Source organism: Scylla paramamosain, chromosome 45, assembly GCF_035594125.1.
Source record: "Scylla paramamosain isolate STU-SP2022 chromosome 45, ASM3559412v1, whole genome shotgun sequence".
Classification (NCBI taxonomy): Eukaryota; Metazoa; Arthropoda; class Malacostraca; order Decapoda; family Portunidae; genus Scylla; species Scylla paramamosain.
The window spans coordinates 5207501-5227500 of NC_087195.1; the positions used below are offsets into that span (position 1 = coordinate 5207501).

At 42.4% G+C, this 20000-nt stretch overlaps 3 protein-coding genes and 1 long non-coding RNA gene across 6 annotated transcripts in view; 2 read left to right on the forward strand and 2 right to left on the reverse strand.

The window, feature by feature from the left end:
• Window positions 1–541: 541 nt before the first annotated feature.
• Window positions 542–10444, reverse strand: LOC135094298 (uncharacterized). Its single transcript, XM_063994293.1, has 6 exons — window positions 10441–10444; window positions 9003–9136; window positions 8647–8729; window positions 2899–2984; window positions 2383–2555; window positions 542–662 (listed from the first exon to the last, which is right to left on the reverse strand). The coding sequence occupies exons 1-6, from the start codon at window positions 10442–10444 to the stop codon at window positions 657–659; spliced, it is 486 nt and encodes a 161-aa protein (XP_063850363.1). The 3' UTR covers window positions 542–656.
• Window positions 6372–8414, forward strand: LOC135094339 (uncharacterized). Its single transcript, XR_010263754.1, has 3 exons — window positions 6372–6448; window positions 7306–7438; window positions 7839–8414. It is a non-coding gene; the product is annotated as an uncharacterized LOC135094339 (long non-coding RNA).
• Window positions 10445–12044: 1600 nt separating the features above from the next.
• Window positions 12045–16299, forward strand: LOC135094299 (uncharacterized). Its single transcript, XM_063994294.1, has 3 exons — window positions 12045–12090; window positions 13313–14210; window positions 16161–16299. Exons 1-3 carry the CDS (start codon window positions 12045–12047, stop codon window positions 16297–16299), a joined length of 1083 nt encoding a protein of 360 aa, XP_063850364.1.
• Window positions 14229–20000, reverse strand: part of LOC135094338 (CCAAT/enhancer-binding protein delta-like) — a 30038-nt gene continuing 24266 nt past the window's right edge. For 2 of the 3 annotated variants that reach the window (XM_063994361.1, XM_063994359.1), the window contains exons 2-5: window positions 19420–19623; window positions 18428–18542; window positions 17349–17527; window positions 14229–16489 (exon numbers count right to left, since the gene is read on the reverse strand). In XM_063994361.1, the coding sequence (XP_063850431.1) occupies window positions 16356–16489; window positions 17349–17527; window positions 18428–18534 (420 nt within the window). In that variant the 5' untranslated portion in view covers window positions 18535–18542; window positions 19420–19623 and the 3' untranslated portion in view covers window positions 14229–16355. Of the gene's footprint in view, window positions 16490–17348; window positions 17528–18427; window positions 18543–19404; window positions 19624–20000 lie in introns of all 3 variants that reach the window. The other variant, XM_063994360.1, reaches the window with a different exon arrangement.

A 20000-nucleotide genomic window follows, 5' to 3' on the forward strand; every position in this document is an offset into this window, starting at 1 on the left:
ACTGAAAGGGTCAACTGATGGAGAAGTCTGGGAAACACTCATGTACAAACAACTCTGCGTATTTCAAGTAACATGAGTGTACCATGAACTAAAAAAAAAAAAAAAAAAAAAAAAAAAAAAAAAAGCAAAGCTAAGCTGACCGTTTTCTCTGAAGAACGTAAACATTCAGGCAGGAAATAATCGTTATTTTTTCTCTCTCTCTCCCCTTGAAAGGTTCCGGCCTGGAGAAATACCAAAATACACACACACACACATACAGTGATTTAACCCCTTAAGGGAAACGTACGTGGGTGTGTGTTTTATGGTAATGAAAGATGTTTTGTGGTACTGAAAGATAATTACTTAAATATACCTTCTCTCTCTCTCTCTCTGACCTTCCACGTAATTTCCTGTCTGTCCTTGTGTGTGTGTGTGTGTGTGCCAGAGAGAGAGAGAGAGAGAGAGAGAGAGAGAGAGAGAGAGAGAGAGAGAGAGAGAGAGAGAGAGAGAGAGAGAATCCTGTCATATAATCATTTCATACCCAAGACAATAAAAGACAACAAGCAATTAAGTGTTTATTTTTCAACTTTCACGGTGTGTCGATCCCTTCTTCCACTGTGGTGGTGGTAGTGGTGGTGGTAGCAGTCTTCCTGCTTTTCTATCTTGTCTCTATACATTTATATCTGAAAAGAAAAGGATTGTATTAGTAAATCAATGCCTATCTACTGTGTACCTCTCTATTTACCCGCCACCCACCCCTACTACCTCCAGTACCTCCCCTGCGCGCACCCCTACACCACAAAACCCCCTTCAGACTCTGACGTCCCCCACACTTGCATCTAGTAGCTTCATGTATCACAACACACGCTATAACACCCCTGACACGCTTCTACCATCACAGCTCCTCCCCAAAACACCCCAGAATCTTTTATCTTACCTCAAGCAACCCGCCTCTACTCTCACACCCCCAATACTCATATCCATCATGACTACATCACATATCACAATTTCTATCACATAAAACTCCTTAAAACACACCAAAATATTCCTAAAATACCCCTAAACACACCCAGCACAGACCAAGCCACTTTCAAGCACCTTAAAACACACCTAAACAAACCAAAATGTCCCCAAAACATCCTAAACACACCAAACAAGCACCAAAATTTCTCCAAACACATTTAAAACACAATGAAACACAAAAAAACACCCACAAATCTACCTAAACAAAAAAAAAAATACCCAAAACATATCCAAACCTACCTACAGCACCAAGAAATACCCATACCCACCCAAAACACATCCATCTCATCTAAAATAGCCCAAAACACACATAAAACACCCCAAAAAAACACACCAAAACTCATCCAAAATTGATCGAAATACCCCAAAACACAAAAGGAACACTAAATATAAATAGATGAGACAGACAGGGAAGTGTGTATTGAGGTGTAGGGGACAGGAAGGGTGTATTAAGGAGTAGGGAAGACAGGGTGTAATAAGGTGGGGCAGAAATCAGACAGGGAAAATCTACAGGGTTTATTAAGGTGAAGAGGGATACAAAGGAACAGTTTAACAAGATGAAGTGGCCAGACAGGGTGTATTAAGGTCTAGGAAAAGACAGGAGGGGTGTATTAAGGTGGGGACAGACTGACAAGTAAATTCAGAGAGAAAGACTGAGAAAACATGAGTGATACAGAAAGACAAAGGATATGAAGAAGAGAGAGAGAGAGAGAGAGAGAGAGAGAGAGAGAGAGAGAGAGAGAGAGAGAGAGAGAGAGAGAGAGAGAGAGAGAGAGAGAGAGAGAGAGAGAGAGAGAGAGAGAGAGAGAGAGAGAGAGAGAGAGAGAAACTTGTGATGTCAATCATTCAAGACATTCCTAATATGTGTATAGAATTGTGTATACTAGCCTAATATGTTTATAGATTTCTGAGCATATGCCACCATCTCTTATGGGTTTGTGTGTGTATACTAGCATTAGCAAGTATTTCTATGTGTTTTTAAGTGTATTTCTATGTGTTTTTAAGTGTATACCAGCCTAAGCAAGTGTTTCTATATGTTTCTAAGTGTATACCAGCATTACCTACTGTTTGTAATGGTTTGTGTGTATACAAACTTTTTTTAAGTGTTTCTGTGTGTTTACTTCAGTCACACATTATCCCAGCCACTATGGCATGCAGCGTCAGCCCAGAGTACAGCCCCAGGTTGGCCTGGCTAGCCACGATGAGGATGAAAGCAGGAACAATCATCATCATCTCCTGTAGCTGATGATGATGGTTCCTGAACACACACACACACACACACACACACACACACACACACACACACACACACACACACACACACACACACACACACACACACACACACACACACACACACACACACACACACACACTCACCTCGGGCAGCAATTCATGGAAGAAGTGAGCAGAGAATAGTTTGTTAGCCACAGCAAGAATGAGTGCGTAGACAAAAGAGGCAATGAACCAGCCAGTACTTCCCCAGCAGGAGAACACAGCCTCCGCAGTCCACCGAGTTGTTAAGCTTGTGCTGAACGCCACGCCCATCAGTGCCTGTGGATTGAAGGGAGGTTTGGGTAGGGTTTGGCTTGTTTTGGTTGTGTTAGGTTTGGTTAAGCTAGGTTAAGTGACTGAGTGTGTGTCCGAGAGAGAGAGAGAGAGAGAGAGAGAGAGAGAGAGAGAGAGAGAGAGAGAGAGAGAGAGAGAGAGAGAGAGAGAGAGAGAGAGAGAGAGAGAGAGAGAGAGAGAGAGAGAGAGAGAGAGAGAGAGAGAGAGAGAGAGAGAGAGAGAGAGAGAGAGAGAATCCTGTCAGATTCCTAATCATTTTATACTCAAGATAATAAAAGACAACAAGCATTTAATTAGTTATTTTCAATACTCATCGCTTGTCTCTTCCCTTTCTTCCACTGTCCTGGTGGTGGTGGTGGTGATGGTGGTGGTGATGGTCTTCCTGTTTTTCTGTCTTGTCTCTACATTTGTGTCTGAAAAGAAAAGGATTGTATCACAACACACGCTATAACACGCCTGACACACTTCTACCATCGCAGCGCCTCACCAAAACACCACACAATCTTTTATCTTACCTCAAGCACTCTGCCTCTACCATAACACCCCCTATACTCATCTCCAACATGCTTGCAACATCTCAAAGAACACCCCAAAGCAACTTCTATCACACCAAAACACATTGAAACACACCAAAACATCCCCAAACACACAGTAAGCTACTTTCAAGGACCTTAAAACACCTTTCAAACACACCAAATTCCCCTAAAACACCCCCACAAAACATCCTAAACACATAAAAAAAATCACCAAATTACCATCAGACACACCTAAAACACCATAAAACAAACTGAAACGCAAAAATAACACCAACTCACATAAAATACCACAAACACATCCAAAACACCCCAAAACACATCCAAACCCACTTAAAACACCCACAAACACACCCACACCTACCTAAACCACAACTGTATCCACCCAAAACACACCCAAACTCATCCAAAACAGCCAAAAACACACTTAAAACACGACAAACCACACCCAGTCATCTGAAACAGACCGAAAAACATTTAAAACCCACCAAAAACACACCTCAGGCACACCAAAACACACCAGGAACGCTAAATATTGACGAGGAGACACGAGCGGATCCAGCTCCCCGGTCGTTGATGACGTCACGTAAATATACGTATCGTAACGGATTTCATTTTGAAATTGACCCCTAGAAAAAATAGAGCTAAGCTCGAATGCTTTATATATTCTGACTTGACAAATACTTTAACTAATATTCATAATATTATAACACCTCTAGCTTTAATAGTATTTAAAATATATCCAAATGAAATATGAAAAAAAAATGTTGGAACATTCCACACCATTAAAATCATTGAACAGCCCACAAAATTTGAGTTTACAGGAATTCAAAAAAAAATTAAAAATACGAACTATCTTTTCGAAGAATCAAAAGTTACCTAGAACCACAAGTAAACAAATAAAAAAAACAAATGTGTAAAAAAAGTGTTGGAACCTAAACAAGATTAAAAACCACTGAAAAGTCCACCTATTTTCACTTAACAAGAAGATTAGACACTTTAAAAAATATGAACTATTTTTTTAAACAATAAAAAGTTAGTTACAAGCTGAAATAGAGAAATAATAATACAAAAAAAGTTATAATAACAACTTTTAACGGGGACATAAACCATTTTAAAGTCCACTTATTTAACTCAACAGGAACAAAGAAACACTTTAAAAATCATAAGTGATTTTTTAAAACAACGAAGACGTAATTACAGCTTGAAATAAAAAAGTGACTTACCGGGGTATGTAAAAAAACAGCGGAAAACGAGCCTATATTTACGTTAAAAACAACGGTAAATTCAACACATTTCCTTAACAGAACCAAGCAAAACACTTCTAAAGCAACTAAACATTTTTATAAACCATAAAAACATACTATACAAGCAGAATAAAGAAGTTAAGAAAATATTAAAAAAATATTGGAACGGACAGGCTGGAACAGGTAGCGACCCATCATGGCGGCCCTTGTAGGCAACATCTATTTTGCCCGTTATTCTTTCATCACACCCAAACATGCAATGGCGGATATACCTAGCTAGCGGATATGAAACCTCAGTCATCTGTCTCTACTTTGTTATATGTTTGGCTCACAATAAAGGAGAGATGAAGCAGATATTGGGGGATAAATGGGGGAAGGCTGCCTCCTCCTCAGCTGATATCACTGGCTAAACGGAATTTTTGCGTTTTTTAAATTTCTGTTGTGATTATTTCGTGTGCATTTTGTCCTGGAGGTGGGGACCATTTGTAGCACCGTGGCATGTTGTCACAAATATATCCCTAACAGCAGAAAATGTGAAATATGAGGCTTAAAAATAAACACTGAAAAATAAATAAAAACAAAATTCACCAGAGCGTCCTGTGTGTTGTTGTGCGTGACACGGAGTCACTATAAAGAACAACACCATCAGAGTTGTCGCCTGTTACAATAAACTGTGCAAACTCCCTGGCTGGACAAGTGGTGGGTGGCTCACTTACCACTGTTACAGCCTTGCTGGCCCTCACCAGCTGCTACCGGCCCTCCCAGGCACCTCCCGGCAGGCACCAAGCTTGCACCAGCACATGAAGGCAGCCACGGCCCGTGTCACTGTCTTGTTGAACGAAAATCCAGGTTAAATAAAGCAGCAGCTCATGGTACCCCTTGAACACAGTCACTTCCTCTCTGACGCCTGCTTCCTTCCTCTCCCTGCCAGCCAGTGCCTCGCACTACGCACCTAAACATAACCACAAAACATTTCACCATTACAATTACAAGGATCAATTACTGTCATATTATAAAATATCAATCAAAAATGAAATATAATGGAATATAAACGCGTAAAGATAAATTCAAAGACGATATAACTCCAATCGTCAAAGTATTTATAAATTACTAATTCAAGCGCCGAATTCAAACTGGTCCGGGCGGCTCTTACACTTGTGTGGTGTAATAATTATGAAGTCATTGAAAAGCTTATGTGACTTAAAGCCTCGCAATATATATATATATATATATATATATATATATATATATATATATATATAGAGAGAGAGAGAGAGAGAGAGAGAGAGAGAGAGAGAGAGAGAGAGAGAGAGAGAGAGAGAGAGAGAGAGAGAGAGAGAGAGAGAGAGAGAGAGAGAGAGAGAGAGAGAGAGAGAGAGAGAGAGAGAGAGAGAGAGAGAGAGAGAGAGAGTTTGGGAGGGGCGCGGTGGGAGGGAGGGAGAAAGAGAATGCATAAGCTACCCATCAAATAGTTCATTCTCTAATTTTCTTAAAAAGAGAACGAATAATTTTTTGGCTAACTTTAAAAATTTGTGTCATTCAATGTAGCTTATTTATTTATTTATTTATTTGGTGCTTTTAGTCAGAGAGTTAGGTTATGTGAGATGTGTGTGTGTGTGTGTGTGTGTGTGTGTGTGTGTGTGTGTGTGTGTGTGTGTGTGTGTTTTAGCCAGATGGATGATGGAGGAGGAGGAGTAGGAGGAGGAAGAGGAGGAGGAGGAGGAGGAGGAGGAAGAGACACGAGTCACACGATAGGAGTTCAGTTCCAACCAACAGATCGAAGAGGTTAGGTGTGTCTTAACACACTCTCTCTCTCTCTCTCTCTCTCTCTCTCTCTCTCTCTCTCTCTCTCTCTCTCTCTCTCTCTCTCTCATTAAGACTATAAATAAAAACAATATGAACTTGTTGCTTAATAATAGTAATTATTAAGAACAATAATAATAATAATAATAATAATAATAATAATAATAATAATAATAATAATAATAATAATAATAATAATAATAATGATAATAATAACAGATACTACCACCAGGACCACCTAGTACTTACCCACAATGCATCGTCTAGCACTCTTCCTCGTTCTCCTTGTTCCTGGTAAGTTATCAAAAAGTAGTAGTAATAGTAGTAGTAGTAGTAGTAGTAGTAGTAGGTTAGGTTAGGTTAGGTTAAGTTAGGTTATTCTTAAAACTACTTTAGAATCCTTTAAAAGTTCCTTTACAATCATACATGACCCTTTAATCCCCTATGACAGTGTAATCCTTTAAACATATCATACAATTCTTTAAAAATATCCTTTGTTATTCTTTAAAATTCTTTACAATAATTTATAATTCATTTAAATTTTACATGATCTTGTAATCCTTTAAAACATAATGAAGTACTTTCTATTACTCTATCTATTATCTATTACCTATTACTACTACTACCACTACTACTACTACCAACTAACCTAACCTAACGTAACCCACACATCTACTACTACTATCACCACCACCTAGCCTACCTTAATTACAACCAGCCATATAAACAGGTACTTGAACACCCAACTTGTCTACCAGTGGATTCCCCCAAGGCGCCCTCAAGCTCTAGGGACATTGGCAGGGTGCGTTGACCCCTCCTTCCGTGCCTCCCCGCATCCCTGGTCCGCTCACTGTGCCCTTGTCTTGTCTAATCCTTTGAAATGCCTCGATATCCTTTACAAATGTTTACAGTCGTCTAAAAATAGTTCAGAATCGTTTGTAATCCTTTGAAATCACTTATATTCCCTTAAAAACGACTAAAATACCTTAAAAATCCCCTTATGCTCCTTTGCAATTCTTTAACTCGTTTTCAATCTCTTGTTATGCCATTTACATCACTTGCTTTGAAAACTATTGAAGTCTCTCTCTCTCTCTCTCTCTCTCTCTCTCTCTCTCTCTCTCTCTCTCTCTCTCTCTCTCTCTCTCTCTTAGGTGGACAGGTGCAGGGCGTCTCTATCACACACCTTCGCGTCCCGAGCCAGGTGGAGGCAGAGAGCGAGCCACTAGTTATGGACTGCGTGTACGAGGTGGAGCAGTGGGAGAGTTCTGGCCTGGTGGTGAAGTGGTGAGTGTGGTGGTGGTGGTGGTGATGGTGGTGGTGGTGAGGATAATATTCTTGATACACTTTTGCATCTCTCTAGTTCCCAAAGACTCTGTGGCTGATGTCAAACGAGTTTTTAAGGGTGTTTTTACAGTTCTAGTGACAGATTAACTATTTCTACATCACTGGCACTTGTTATGTTAGCTTACCCAAACACCCACTACTACTACTACAACTACTACTACTACTACTACTACTACTACTACTACTACTACTACTACTACTACTACTACCACTACTACTACTACTACTACTACTACTACTACTACCAACTAACCTAACCTAACCTAACGTAACCCACACATCTACTACTACTATCACCACCACCTAGCCTACCTTAATTACAACCAGCCCATATAAACAGGTACTTGAACACCCAACTTGTCTACCAGTGGATTCCCCCAAGGCGCCCTCAAGCTCTAGGGGCATTGGCAGGGCGCGTTGACCCCTCCTTCCGTGCCTCCCCGCATCCCTGGTCCGCCCATCGTGCCCTCTATGTGCCAAGCCCCCAGCCAGCGCTCTCTGGTCTTCTCTCCTGCGCCGTCAGTACCTTCGGAGGGGAAGACTCACGTTCCGCCCCTCTTCTTGTGTGGAGTGAGTGTGGTGGTGGTGGTGGTGGTGGTGGTGGTGGTAGTGGATAGAGGTTGGGGGATGGGTGAAGGATAAGGAAGAGTAGGAGGAGGAGCAGGGAGGTGAAGAAGAGTGGGAGATGGAGGAAGAGGAGGAGAAGGAGGAAATAATTAGGGGTTGGAGGGTGTGGTGAAGGAGGAAGAGAAGGAGGAGAGAGAATAGAGAAGAGTGGAGTTGGAGGACGAGTGGAGGAGAGGAAGGAAGAGAGGGAAGAGTGAAGATAGCAGAAGATGAGGAAGAGGAGGAGTAAAAGTAGGAGGAGGAGGAGGAGGAGGAGGAGGAGGAGGATGAGGAGGATGGAGTAAGGACAAGAAGAAGGAGGATATCTAGGATGAACAAGGAGGAGGAGGAGGAAGAGAAGATGGAAGAAGATTTTGTAGTAGTTTTATTTTCAGTATGCATGTATGTATGTATGTATGTATGTATGTATGTATGTATGTATGTATGTAGCACCCAATAGCTTCACCTTTCCTCTGCACAGGTAAACCCAAACATGTATCTCTTAATTACCGGCGTCCCTCGGCACACCTGGTGAATCTTACCTGCACCGCTGCGGGAGGAGCGCCGCGCCCCCTGCTGGTCCTGTATGCAGTGTCCCCCGGGGGTTACAGGTGAGGCCGTCTGTCTGTGAACCAAGAAACACCTGTATATTGAGATCTGTCAGGTAACGTCAGGTGAACTGTGTGAATGTGGTGGTGATGATGATGAAGAGGAGGCGGCAGACACCTGGCGCAACGATAATTACGCCCAGGGAGGTCACAAGCACTGGATCAGGGGGTGCTGTGAACTTATCAGTGACCCAGCTGTGACCTTTAAAGACGACTCTCTTTCTTCACACAAGACTACATGCACATAATTACACACACACACTCTTCACTCAAAATTCTCCAACGCCAACCTTGGATCTCCGTCTGTGGAGGGGATCACAAATGTCCCCAGGTCGGACTGCTCTTCTGGTATCTCCCCAAGTGTCTTGATAACCCCCACTCAACTTTTTCTCCATAAACTTGTGCAACACAGCCTGTTCTCGTGCTATTAGTGATAGAGAGGTGGCCCATAAGAGGTACTTGAGCCTTCCATCACCTGAATATCATGTACTTTATATTTATGTCCAGAGTGTCACGTCTGTCCTTCAGCTGGCCAAAAACTCAACAGACCTAACTGCCCTCGTGACATTTAGCACCTCGCCAAAAATATATTAAACCACTCTTCTTCCTTTTCTCCTTTCCCTCATTCCTGTTCCGCCCATTTCCTGATGCAAGAGTTGACCGGTATTCTCAGTCATTCATCCCTTGCTCCGGTAAGCTGTGGACCTCCCTGCCTGCTTCTGTCTTTCTCTCTGCCTCACTCCTGAACTGTTTCAAGAGGAAGATTTCAACACACTTCTCATAATTTTTTGATAGTTTTTTTGAGCTGTCATCTTTGTCACTGGCACCTTCACTGGCCTCTTTTTATTTTTTTTTCCGCCATTTTGTTGTCCTTCACCAGAGCCCTTCTTACGTAAAATAGAAAAAAAAAAGAATAATGAAAATGAAGAGAACAATGATGATGATGATAATGTAATATTGGAAAGGATAATAATGATGACGGTGATCAATATAACGAAGATAATGATGATGATGGTGATAATGACGATGAACTTACCAATAATAATAATAATAATAATAATAATAATAATAATAATAATAATAATAATAATAATAATAGTAGTAGAAGTAGTAGTGGTAGTAGTGGTAGTAGTAGTAATAGTAGTAGCAACAATGACAATAATGGTAAAGACAAAAGATGAGTTTCACTACTACTACTACTACTACTACTACTACTACTACTACTACTACTACTACCACTACCGCCACTGCTGCAGACAAGAGGTGGCCACGAAGGGAAGCGAGGCGCGGCGTAGAGAGGATGGGCGTTGGTGGGTGAGGGTGTGGGGGGTGCTGTCCTGGGCCCTCACCCCCCTAACACCACCCTGGGCTGCTCCCTCACCTGGCCTGGGACGTCACCACCTCTCACGCCCCGTACAGTGGAAAAGGGTTACGACAGAGGTGAGAGAGAGAGAGAGAGAGAGAGAGAGAGAGAGAGAGAGAGAGAGAGAGAGAGAGAAAATTTCTTTGGAGTAGAGAGAGAGAGAGAGAGAGAGAGAGAGAGAGAGAGAGAGAGAGAGAGAGAGAGAGAGAGTAAATTTCTTTGGAGTAGAGAGAGAGAGAGAGAGAGAGAGAGAGAGAGAGAGAGAGAGAGAGAGAGAGAGAGAGAGAGAGAGAGAAAAAATTCTAACATTATTCTTTTTTCTTCCCCTTTCACCACCACCACCACCACCACCATCACAGACTTACCCATCACCATCACCACCACCACCACCACCACCACATCTCTACCACAAACCCACCACAATGATAAAACGACCTCCTCCTCCTCCTCCTCCTCCTCCTCATCATCATCATCATCATCATCATTATCAGGGGCTTTCGGTAAGTGTGATCTTGCAATGTAGTAGTAGTAGTAGTAGTAGTAGTAGTAGTAGTAGTCTTTTCCTCCATTCACTATATGATATATTAGTTAATTATTATCATTATTATTCAGTGTATATATTTGTGCACTTATTTACTCGTATCTATTTATTTATTTATTTGATTTTTTTTCAGTTTGGTTTGGTTTCGGCGCCTCCTGCCTCCTGCTTCTCTATACAAATATGGACTGAGCGAGTGAGTGAGCCAGTGGATAAGTGAGTGAGTGAGTGAGTGAGTGAATATCTACGATGCATTTGTTAATATTAAGCTACATCTGCCGTCTGTCTGTCAGTTTGTATGTCTGTCTGTCTGTCTGTTTGTCTGTCCTTGTGTCTATTTATCTATTTATTTATATATTTTTAAATTTTTCAAAAGTCATCGTAATATATTAACTATTGTTCATCTATATTTGCATCTCTCTCTCTCTCTCTCTCTCTCTCTCTCTCTCTCTCTCTCTCTCTCTCTCTCTCTCTCTCTCTCTCTCTCTCTCTCTCTCTCAATCGCCCCAGGGAGGAAACTGAGACCTATGGAGATCCGGAGGAGGAAATACTCGTAAGGAGGAGGAGGAGGAGGAGGAGGAGGAGGAGGAGGAGGAGAAAAAAGGGGAACAGAAAGTAGAGGGAGGGGAAAAAAATAAAAAGGTAATGGAGGAAACTGGAAAGTGAAGGGAAGAGGGAGAGAAAAGGAGGAGGAGGAGGAGGAGGAGGAGGAGGCTGAAGATTAATATTATTCAACTGTTTTTGCACTCCTCCCCCTCCTCCTCCTCCTCTCTTCTATGCAGAAAAAGTTTAAATAACCAATTTATTCAATTTTTATTTATCGATTCATCTCTCTCTCTCTCTCTCTCTCTCTCTCTCTCTCTCTCTCTCTCTCTCTCTCTCTCTCTCTCTCTCTCTCTCTCTCTCTATCTATCTTACCCCCTTTCTCCTTACCCTCCTTCCTTCCCTCTTTCATTCCTTCCTCCTTCCTTCCCTCTTCCCTCCTCCTCCTTCAGTTCCTCCTTTCTTTTCCCTCACTACTTTCTTCAATCTAAACATTTCTCAACCGGTCTTCATCACCCTCTCCCTCCTTTCTTCCTCCTCTCCATCCCTCCATCCTTCCTCCCCTCACCTAACCACCTCTCTCTCTCTCTCTCTCTCTCTCTGCTCACTAACATAATTTCCCCTATAGAGCCAATTGGCGCCCCAGGTAAGGAAATGAGTTACCTGTATCCTCTCTCTCTCTCTCTCTCTCTCTCTCTCTCTCTCTCTCTCTCTCTCTCTCTCTCTCTCTCTCTCTCTCTCTCTCTATCAAAATATTAGTAATAATAGTAATAATAATAATGATAATAATAATAATAATAATAATAATAATAATAATAATAATAATAATAATAATAATAAAAATAATAACTAGCGGTGCGTGTGAAGGTCTCAGGGAAGCAGGAAGCCATGAACACACTCAGTACAGCCAAGAGCGTCCTGAAGGCACCCACAGGTTAACACTGGATCCGCCTCGCACGGACCAACAACCCACAGGCTACCATTTGTGAAAGTGTCACGTCTTATAACGGTAGGACAAGACAAGTTAGAAGAAGGAGAAGAAGAAGAAGAGGAGGAGGAGGAGGAGGAAGAAGAAACAATAACAACAAATTTCTACTTCTACTACTACTACTACTACTACGTCTACTAAGAACAACAACAACAACAACAACAACAACAAAAACAACAAAGAAAGAAAAAATGGACACTCAGTAAAACCACCAATTCTTTAATACCAACACGACGAACAAGAACAGACAGCATTGCAGGGCGTTAGGCGAGCAGGTCTCGGCTCTCGGCTGGTGGCGGGGCTGGGGGCATAATTTCAGGTTCACTGTGGGGGAGCGGTGTGGGTGAGGATGGCAAGGCAAACATCTTTACGTGTATTTTAACCCTTCGCTGCGATATCCGAGAATTTATGATACTAAAGACACTAACCCTCCCAGCCTCCCCCCGGGAATGCTGGAGTGGATAGGATACGCATTAATACAATGAAATAAGGAAAACGACAGGACAGGAGAGGGTAGGACCTTTCTATATATCGGCTTTTAAGATAAGATAAATAGGACCTATTAATAATGATAATAAAGACTGAAAAAAAAATGTGTACTAACTAAATATTCATTCAGAAATAGCTGTCATGTACTTACATATGGTGGAGCAACAACGTGTGAATATTAGTTTTAAGCCACAATCTTGTCTACTGTCACTACGCACCCATACTGTACTCCACACAATGACGGGAACATAATGTCGACATCTTTCTACAATTTATGTACCATTTATTCAAGTCACTGTAATATCCATTTTAGTTTAATAAAAATCAGTCTACAAACAAAAGTATCCTATAACCTGGTCCAGCAGCTTCTCGAGGGCGGCCCATATTCTGAAACATTTCTGCCAATATCTTCACTACTTTCAATACGCTCTAGTTGAAATTATGCTGATTTTTAAGGATGTTTTTATGGTTCTATAGACAGATTAACAATGTGTCTATATTATCAACAACAGAAACAATCTTGAAAACCCGGCTAATGATATGTGGCGTTGAAAAAGTTACGGTGAGCAGAATGTTTCTGAAAACAGGCTTTTGCAAGACTCCAGAAGATAGAAAGAGGAGTGAGGACAGCCAGCCACCTGGGAGTGTTCTTGTACCTCAGCCTCCACACAATCCCCAGCCTCAGCCAGTCCCACACAGCTCCGAACCTCAGCCAGCCACCACACAGTCCCCAACCTCAGCCAGCTACCACAGCCCCCAACCTCAGTCAGACCCAAAACAGCCCCGAATCTCACCCAACCCCCACACAGCCCCCAATTTCAGCCAGCTACCACAGCCCCCAACCTCAGCCAGCCACCACACATCCCCGAACCTCAGCCAGCTACCACACAGCCCCCAACCTCAGCCAGCCACCACATAGCCCCCAACCTCAGCCAGCCACTACACAGTCCCCAACCTCAGCCAGATCCACACAGCCCCCAATCTCAGCCAGACCCACACCCCCAAATCTCACCCAACCCCCGCACAGCCCCCAATCTCAGCCAACTCTCACACAGCCCCCAACCTCAGCCAGACCCACAAAATCCCCAACCTCAGCCAGATCCACACAGCCCCCAACCTCAGCCAACTCCCACACAGCCCCCAACCCCAACCAACTCCCACACAGCTCCCAACCTCAGCCAGATCCACACAGCCCCTAACCTCAGCCAGATCCACACAGCCCCCAACCTCAGCCAACTCCAACACAGCCCCCAACCCCAACCAGATTCCCACACAGCCCCAACCTCAGCCAGATCCACACAGCCCCAAACCTCAGCCAACTCCAACATAGCCTCCAACATCAGCCAGATCCACACAAGCCCCAACCTCAGCCAGATCCACACAGGCCCCAACCTCAGCCAACTCCCACACATTCCCCAGCCTCAGCCAAACAACACAGCCCCAACCTCAGCCAGCCACCACAGCCCCCAGCCTCAGCTAACCAACACAACCCCAAGCTCACCCAGCCACCACACAGCCCCCGACTTCAGCCAGCGTCACAGCCCCTTGGCCAGCCCTCAACACAGCCATGTAGCAGGGTAGAGCACCAGAGCAGCTGTGTATGTCATTTTATTTTGTACTGTGGACAGTTTTCAGTAAACAAACCACCTTGATGGATCCTGACGGAGCTACTGTTAGAGTTCCCGGGAGTGACAAAAAAGGGAGGCAATTCACAGTGTGCTATTATAAAAGGTATAAAAACTGCTACTTTGTCACATCCATGTAGTGTTTATGCTGCACCCTGGGAACTGAAAAATGCAGAATTCTTTACCTGACGTTCAATGAGGAATCCTGCCATTATGCAGTACTTAGAAGTGGAAAAAAACCCAAAACTGCCACACAGAGCAGAGTAGGTAGCATTACCGTACATACACGCCCACACAATTATACACGCACATATATAATGATGTCCTATATAACAAGGCTTGAAGCTTGACAAGACAGTCACCAAAGCTACTTAGCAAGGTTCAGCTATCCTCGGTATTGGCCAAGGTCACCACTAGTTCCCTCTCGTGGATACAAGAACAGACACTGAACTAAATCTGGACACTCCTTCCCTTGCCTGTCAGGACGCCACACAGACAGCACCAGTAACTCCTCCTGCTGCCTGTGTGCTGCCAGACCTCATACGGTGGCGACTCAAAAAAATATGGAAATAAAAGATAAAATAAAGTTAAATAATAAAACTAGTGAGCAAGTCAATGGTTGGTTGGCATGGAAAGGCACAGACACAGAAGGAAGACCACACAGCACTCTGCCTGTTATCTGAGCTACTTGTCAGAAACCTTGTGGCAGGTAGAGGTGAATCAGAACAAACATTGCTCATAAATGTTCCAGGAAATTGATAAAACAATTCAATCTGTTATTCTGATGTACAAATGTATAAACTGTATGCATGAGGAATTACCTCCTTCATTATAGAAAAAAAAAACAGGAGACATTTGATTTAGATTTCAGAATTATATTTCTGAATGTTGTTTTTAAGGAACACACCTCATTTGTCAAGTGTGATTGGTCTGTATTTACGTTGTCAAGGTGTGTGGCAGAGTGAGGTGCTTGTGTTCCCATGTGTGTGTGTGTGCGTGTGTGTGTGCCTCTCCGCAGGCCACACCACAGCCCTCCGTGCCTCCCCTCCTGCAAGACACTCAGCAGGGGCACAACAGTGGAAAAATAATAAAAAGATATTTTCACAATTCATCCAAAATCTACTTTATTTCAAATAATTGTGTACCCAAAGAAACAAGTGAGATGAGACACTTAAGTTATATGCTGTGTGCATATTGGCTATAGAGTATATTGGCAAGAAGCTTAAAAAAAATATCCACCAACTAGAAAAAAATAAAAATAAAAATAAGGAAAAGAAACATGGGAAACCATCATTGAATTTTGTTCCTCCCGAATGGAAACAAACACATGTGGGTAAGACGAGCGAGTCGGAACAAAATGGAATTAATGTTTCCTGAACAGTGAACAACAGCATGGTAGTGACGTCCTCCTGTCACTCTATCTGGACCATTCCTCTAGTTGAGCTGCTTGCTGGGTCACCTCTGGCTGCAGGCGCCACCCCGCACCCCACCGGCCGGCCACTCTGCGCCCCGGCAGGAGGGAACACGGGGCGGGGCTGCCAGGGTGGTGCAGTGCGGTGCGGCGCCTCGCTTGCTACACACTCAACTACATAACGAGACAGTGACGCGTCCTCAGGTACAACAAAAATGGCTTGGCGGCTGCTCCACGCACACGTCCACCTCCCAAATGCCGGACGACAACAACAACAATGACCGTTCGGAGGAAAGTGTGTGATTGTATGAAAATATATGTGAGGCTACACCTTTATTTGTCTAGTGTACTTCTTTTTGTCAAGACAGTCCTGAGTGTTTAGTGTCATGAATACTGGCAAGTGAATGGTTACGTGGACCAGCGTCAGCCTCACAGGGAGGTGCCTGTCAAGGCCTGCATGTCCTCGCCACTACACACTTCACCCTCCCCAGAGTCGCCCAAGTCCTCCGCAGGTCGTGGCTGGAGAACGAGTCACAGGGAGCTGTGGAGACACTTGAGGGTCAATGCATGGCTAGGGGGTGGCGCTCCCCAGCCAGGACCTGCAGGGGCTCGGCAAACCTCAGGGAGTGAAAGACGTGAACAGCGGAGGCGCAGCAGTGTTGTCATTGGTTGTTGGTGAGGGGGTGCTAGTTCCACTTGTTCTGGGGGGAGCTGCCTTGGGAGAGGTTCATCAGCAGGGCGACTCCCTTGTCCACCTCAAGGTCCTCGTCCAGCATCCGGGCCAGCTCTGCCTCATTCAGCCTCACACCGTGGGCATTCCCTGCAACAACACACCCACTGTTAGAGGCAGAGAGAGAGAGAGAGAGAGAGAAAGAGAAAGAGAAAGAGAGAGAGAGAGAGAGAGAGAGAGAGAGAGAGAGAGAGAGAGAGAGAGAGAGAGAGAGAGAGTGCTTGGTTATACATACATGTTCTGCACAGCTTTTGCAACATCCATTCTTTGTAATACAGATGAGGCACATTCATTATTGAGGTGTGGATGTCACCTGCATGCTGACTGTCCTCATCACCTTGAACACGACACTGCTCATCAACGCAAGTCATTTCCTCAAAAGAAGGAATTTTTGTTTTGATTTGTGTCTTTTGTAATTTACTTCATTTATCTCCTTTTCACTGAGACCAGACTCTTAACTAACTGATAAATCTCTTTCTAGTAATCACACACACACACACACGCATACACACTAGACAAAAAAAGCAACATAATACAAACTTGATCCAACAAACCCACACACAACACCACCACCACCACCACCACCACCACCACCATCAACAACAACTAGATCAACACATCCAACACCCTTCTTACACACACAAGAAAAAACAAATAAAAAAAATATATTAACTGAAAACCTGGTGGATATCTTAGTAAAACCTACAACACACACACACACACACACACACACACACACACACACACACACACACACACTACCCTTCTTACAAACACATCAAGAAAAATGAACAAATAAATAAAATAAAACAATAAAAATCTATATTAACTAAAAATCCAGTACATATCCCTCTTTCTATAACAAACAAACAAACACACACACACACACACACACACACACACACACACACACACACACACACACACACACACACACACACACACACACCTGCATGCTCCAGAAACAGGCCCTTCAGTAAGCCCAGTTCCTTGTTCAGTATCTTGATGTTCTCCTCCAGCTCTTCATTCTCATTTCTCAGCTGAGTCACACGGTCCACCATCTCCTGCGTCTTCTTCTTTGTCTTGAGCCGCGACCTCTTCACTGCCTGGTTGTTACGATCACGGCGTCTGCGAGGGAGAGAGAGGTGTGTGGTGAGCTAAAGGCGGTGAAGGGATGGCTGTGTGGTGAAAGACTGAGGTGTAAGGTGAAAGAGACAGTGTTAGTAAGGAGAGAGAGTGTGGTGAGAAAGAACAGTAAGAGAGAGACAAGGAGACAGCACACTGAAGGGAAAGACAGGGTAAGAGACACTAATGAAAGAAAAGAAAGACAAAACCAACCATACATCTCACTAACACCAACATAAATCAACATACAATAAGGACAGGCAATGACAGATGATGAGAAAGAAGCATTAGCATCAATCGGGCAGCAGCAGTAACCCTCCCATCCATCACCTTAATCAGTGCCTGCAAATCTCCACCAACAGAGACAGGGAAGGGAAAGAAATAGATTGTTAGTGTCAGGTATTGGTAATGATCTTCTTGTTGCCTTAATGAGTGCAGGTGGAAAGAGGGAGGGATAGGATGAAAGGATGTGAAGGAGAGGGTGGTGACTGGATTAGGAACAAGAGAAAGAGGTGAAGGATGAATTAGGGTGAAAGAATGTGAAGGAGATGGGGTGACTAAATGAGGAACAAGAGATACACTGTAAGAAAATATTGGACTGAATGAGTACAGGAAAATTAAGGAAGAAGGAATGAATGAAGTAGTTTATGATGAATTATAACAAAAAGAAGAGAGTAAAATTGCATGAATGGAAGAAAAAGAATAAAGAAAAGAATAAAGGAAGATTGATAGACAAAAATAAAAAAAATAAAAAATTCATATATACGTAAAAAGAAAATAAAACAAAAAATAAATAAAACACATACATACACAAGCAAAACAAACAAACAAACAAACAAAAGAAAACAAAGAAGGTGGTTGAATACAGACAAACAGAGAGGGCCACAGCATCCCAGCACTCACTTGCGGTACTCCTCAGTGTTCTTGACGATGCGGCGGGAGCCAGATGTCCCGCTGTGGGATGACTCCTCACTGCTCTCACTGCTTAGGCCATCCATCTTGGGAGACATCACTGTTCCTGAGAGAGGCAGAGAGAGAGGGGGAGGAAAAAATAAATATACACAAAGATACATATAAAAATAATAAATATACACAGATACATATAAAAATAATGATAACAATAATAATAATAATGGTAAATTAATGATAGAACCTGTATTACTGATTACTGAGAGAGAGAGAGAGAGAGAGAGAGAGAGAGAGAGAGAGAGAGAGAGAGAGAGAGAGAGAGAGAGAGAGAGAGAGAGAGAGAAAGAGAGAGAGAGAGTTACATACTCCTCTTATTTACTTAATCCAATGACTGCTATTTAATATATCTTTAATTACTAACCACTTTGAGATATCTTTACTTTTTCTACAGCCACCTCCAATCTCTAAACTGGTTAGAAATTGCAAGATCTATCCTTTTAAATCCCCTCCTTTTTTTTGTTGATGCTTATAAGATTTCATGCATTAATTCTGGTGCTGTTAATTTCTTAGTATTGCAGTGAAAGAGTTAAGTTTAGGGAGTTTTCAAGATACTCTTCTTCCTGTACTGAATGATCCCACTATCGTCCTCTTAGGCCTGTGTCAGTCTTACATTAAAAATAAATAAATAAATAAATAAATAAATAAATAAATAAATAAATAAATAAAATAAAAATCTTATTAGTTTTTAATAGTCTGAACAGAAAATAAGGCATAGAGAGGATAAAAAAATGTTTGGATAAAATAAACAGACGAAGTAAAAAAAAAATAAATAAATAAATAAAACAGGATACAGATAAAAAAAAAAAAAAAACTATTAATCCCCCTAAAAATAAAATAAAATAAAATAAAGTAAATAAATCTATCAAAACAGCAGACAATAATAAATAAAGAAAGACAATTAACCAACCCACCCTGGGACTTCTTACTGAGGTGGTGTGGAATGGTGGTGGTGGTGGTGGTAGCAAATGACTCTTAGAAGTAGCAGCAGTAGAGGCGGCGCAGTGGTGGCGGTGTTGTAGTGGTAGTAGTGGTGGTGGTGGTGGTGGTGTGGCGCGGGACACAAGCTGAGGATGGGCAGCTGTCACCAGGGGAGCTCCCCAACAAACACTAACCTCACTCACTAGCTCAACCTGATGGAGGGAAGAAAATGTGGTGAGGTTGGTTTCTGGTGGGGCTTGTCTTACCAGCACTACAACAAATAAAATGGTGATAAATAAAAAAGTTGTATATAGTAGTAGTAGTAGTAGTAGTAGTAGTAGTAGTAGTAGTAGTAGTGGTAAAATACAGGTAGAATTTGGTTACGGACGGAAAAATGAAAATAGTAATAACAAAAATAGTAACAGTGGTAAAATAACGATAAAATTGCATTACTGATTTGAGAAAAGTAAAGGAAAACAAAAATAAAAAAAAACGTAATAGTAATAGTAAAATAATGGTCAGATTTCACAACCTTATTTTATTTTATTCATTTATTTTTGTCATTCTTCTTACTTCCTCTCATTTTCTT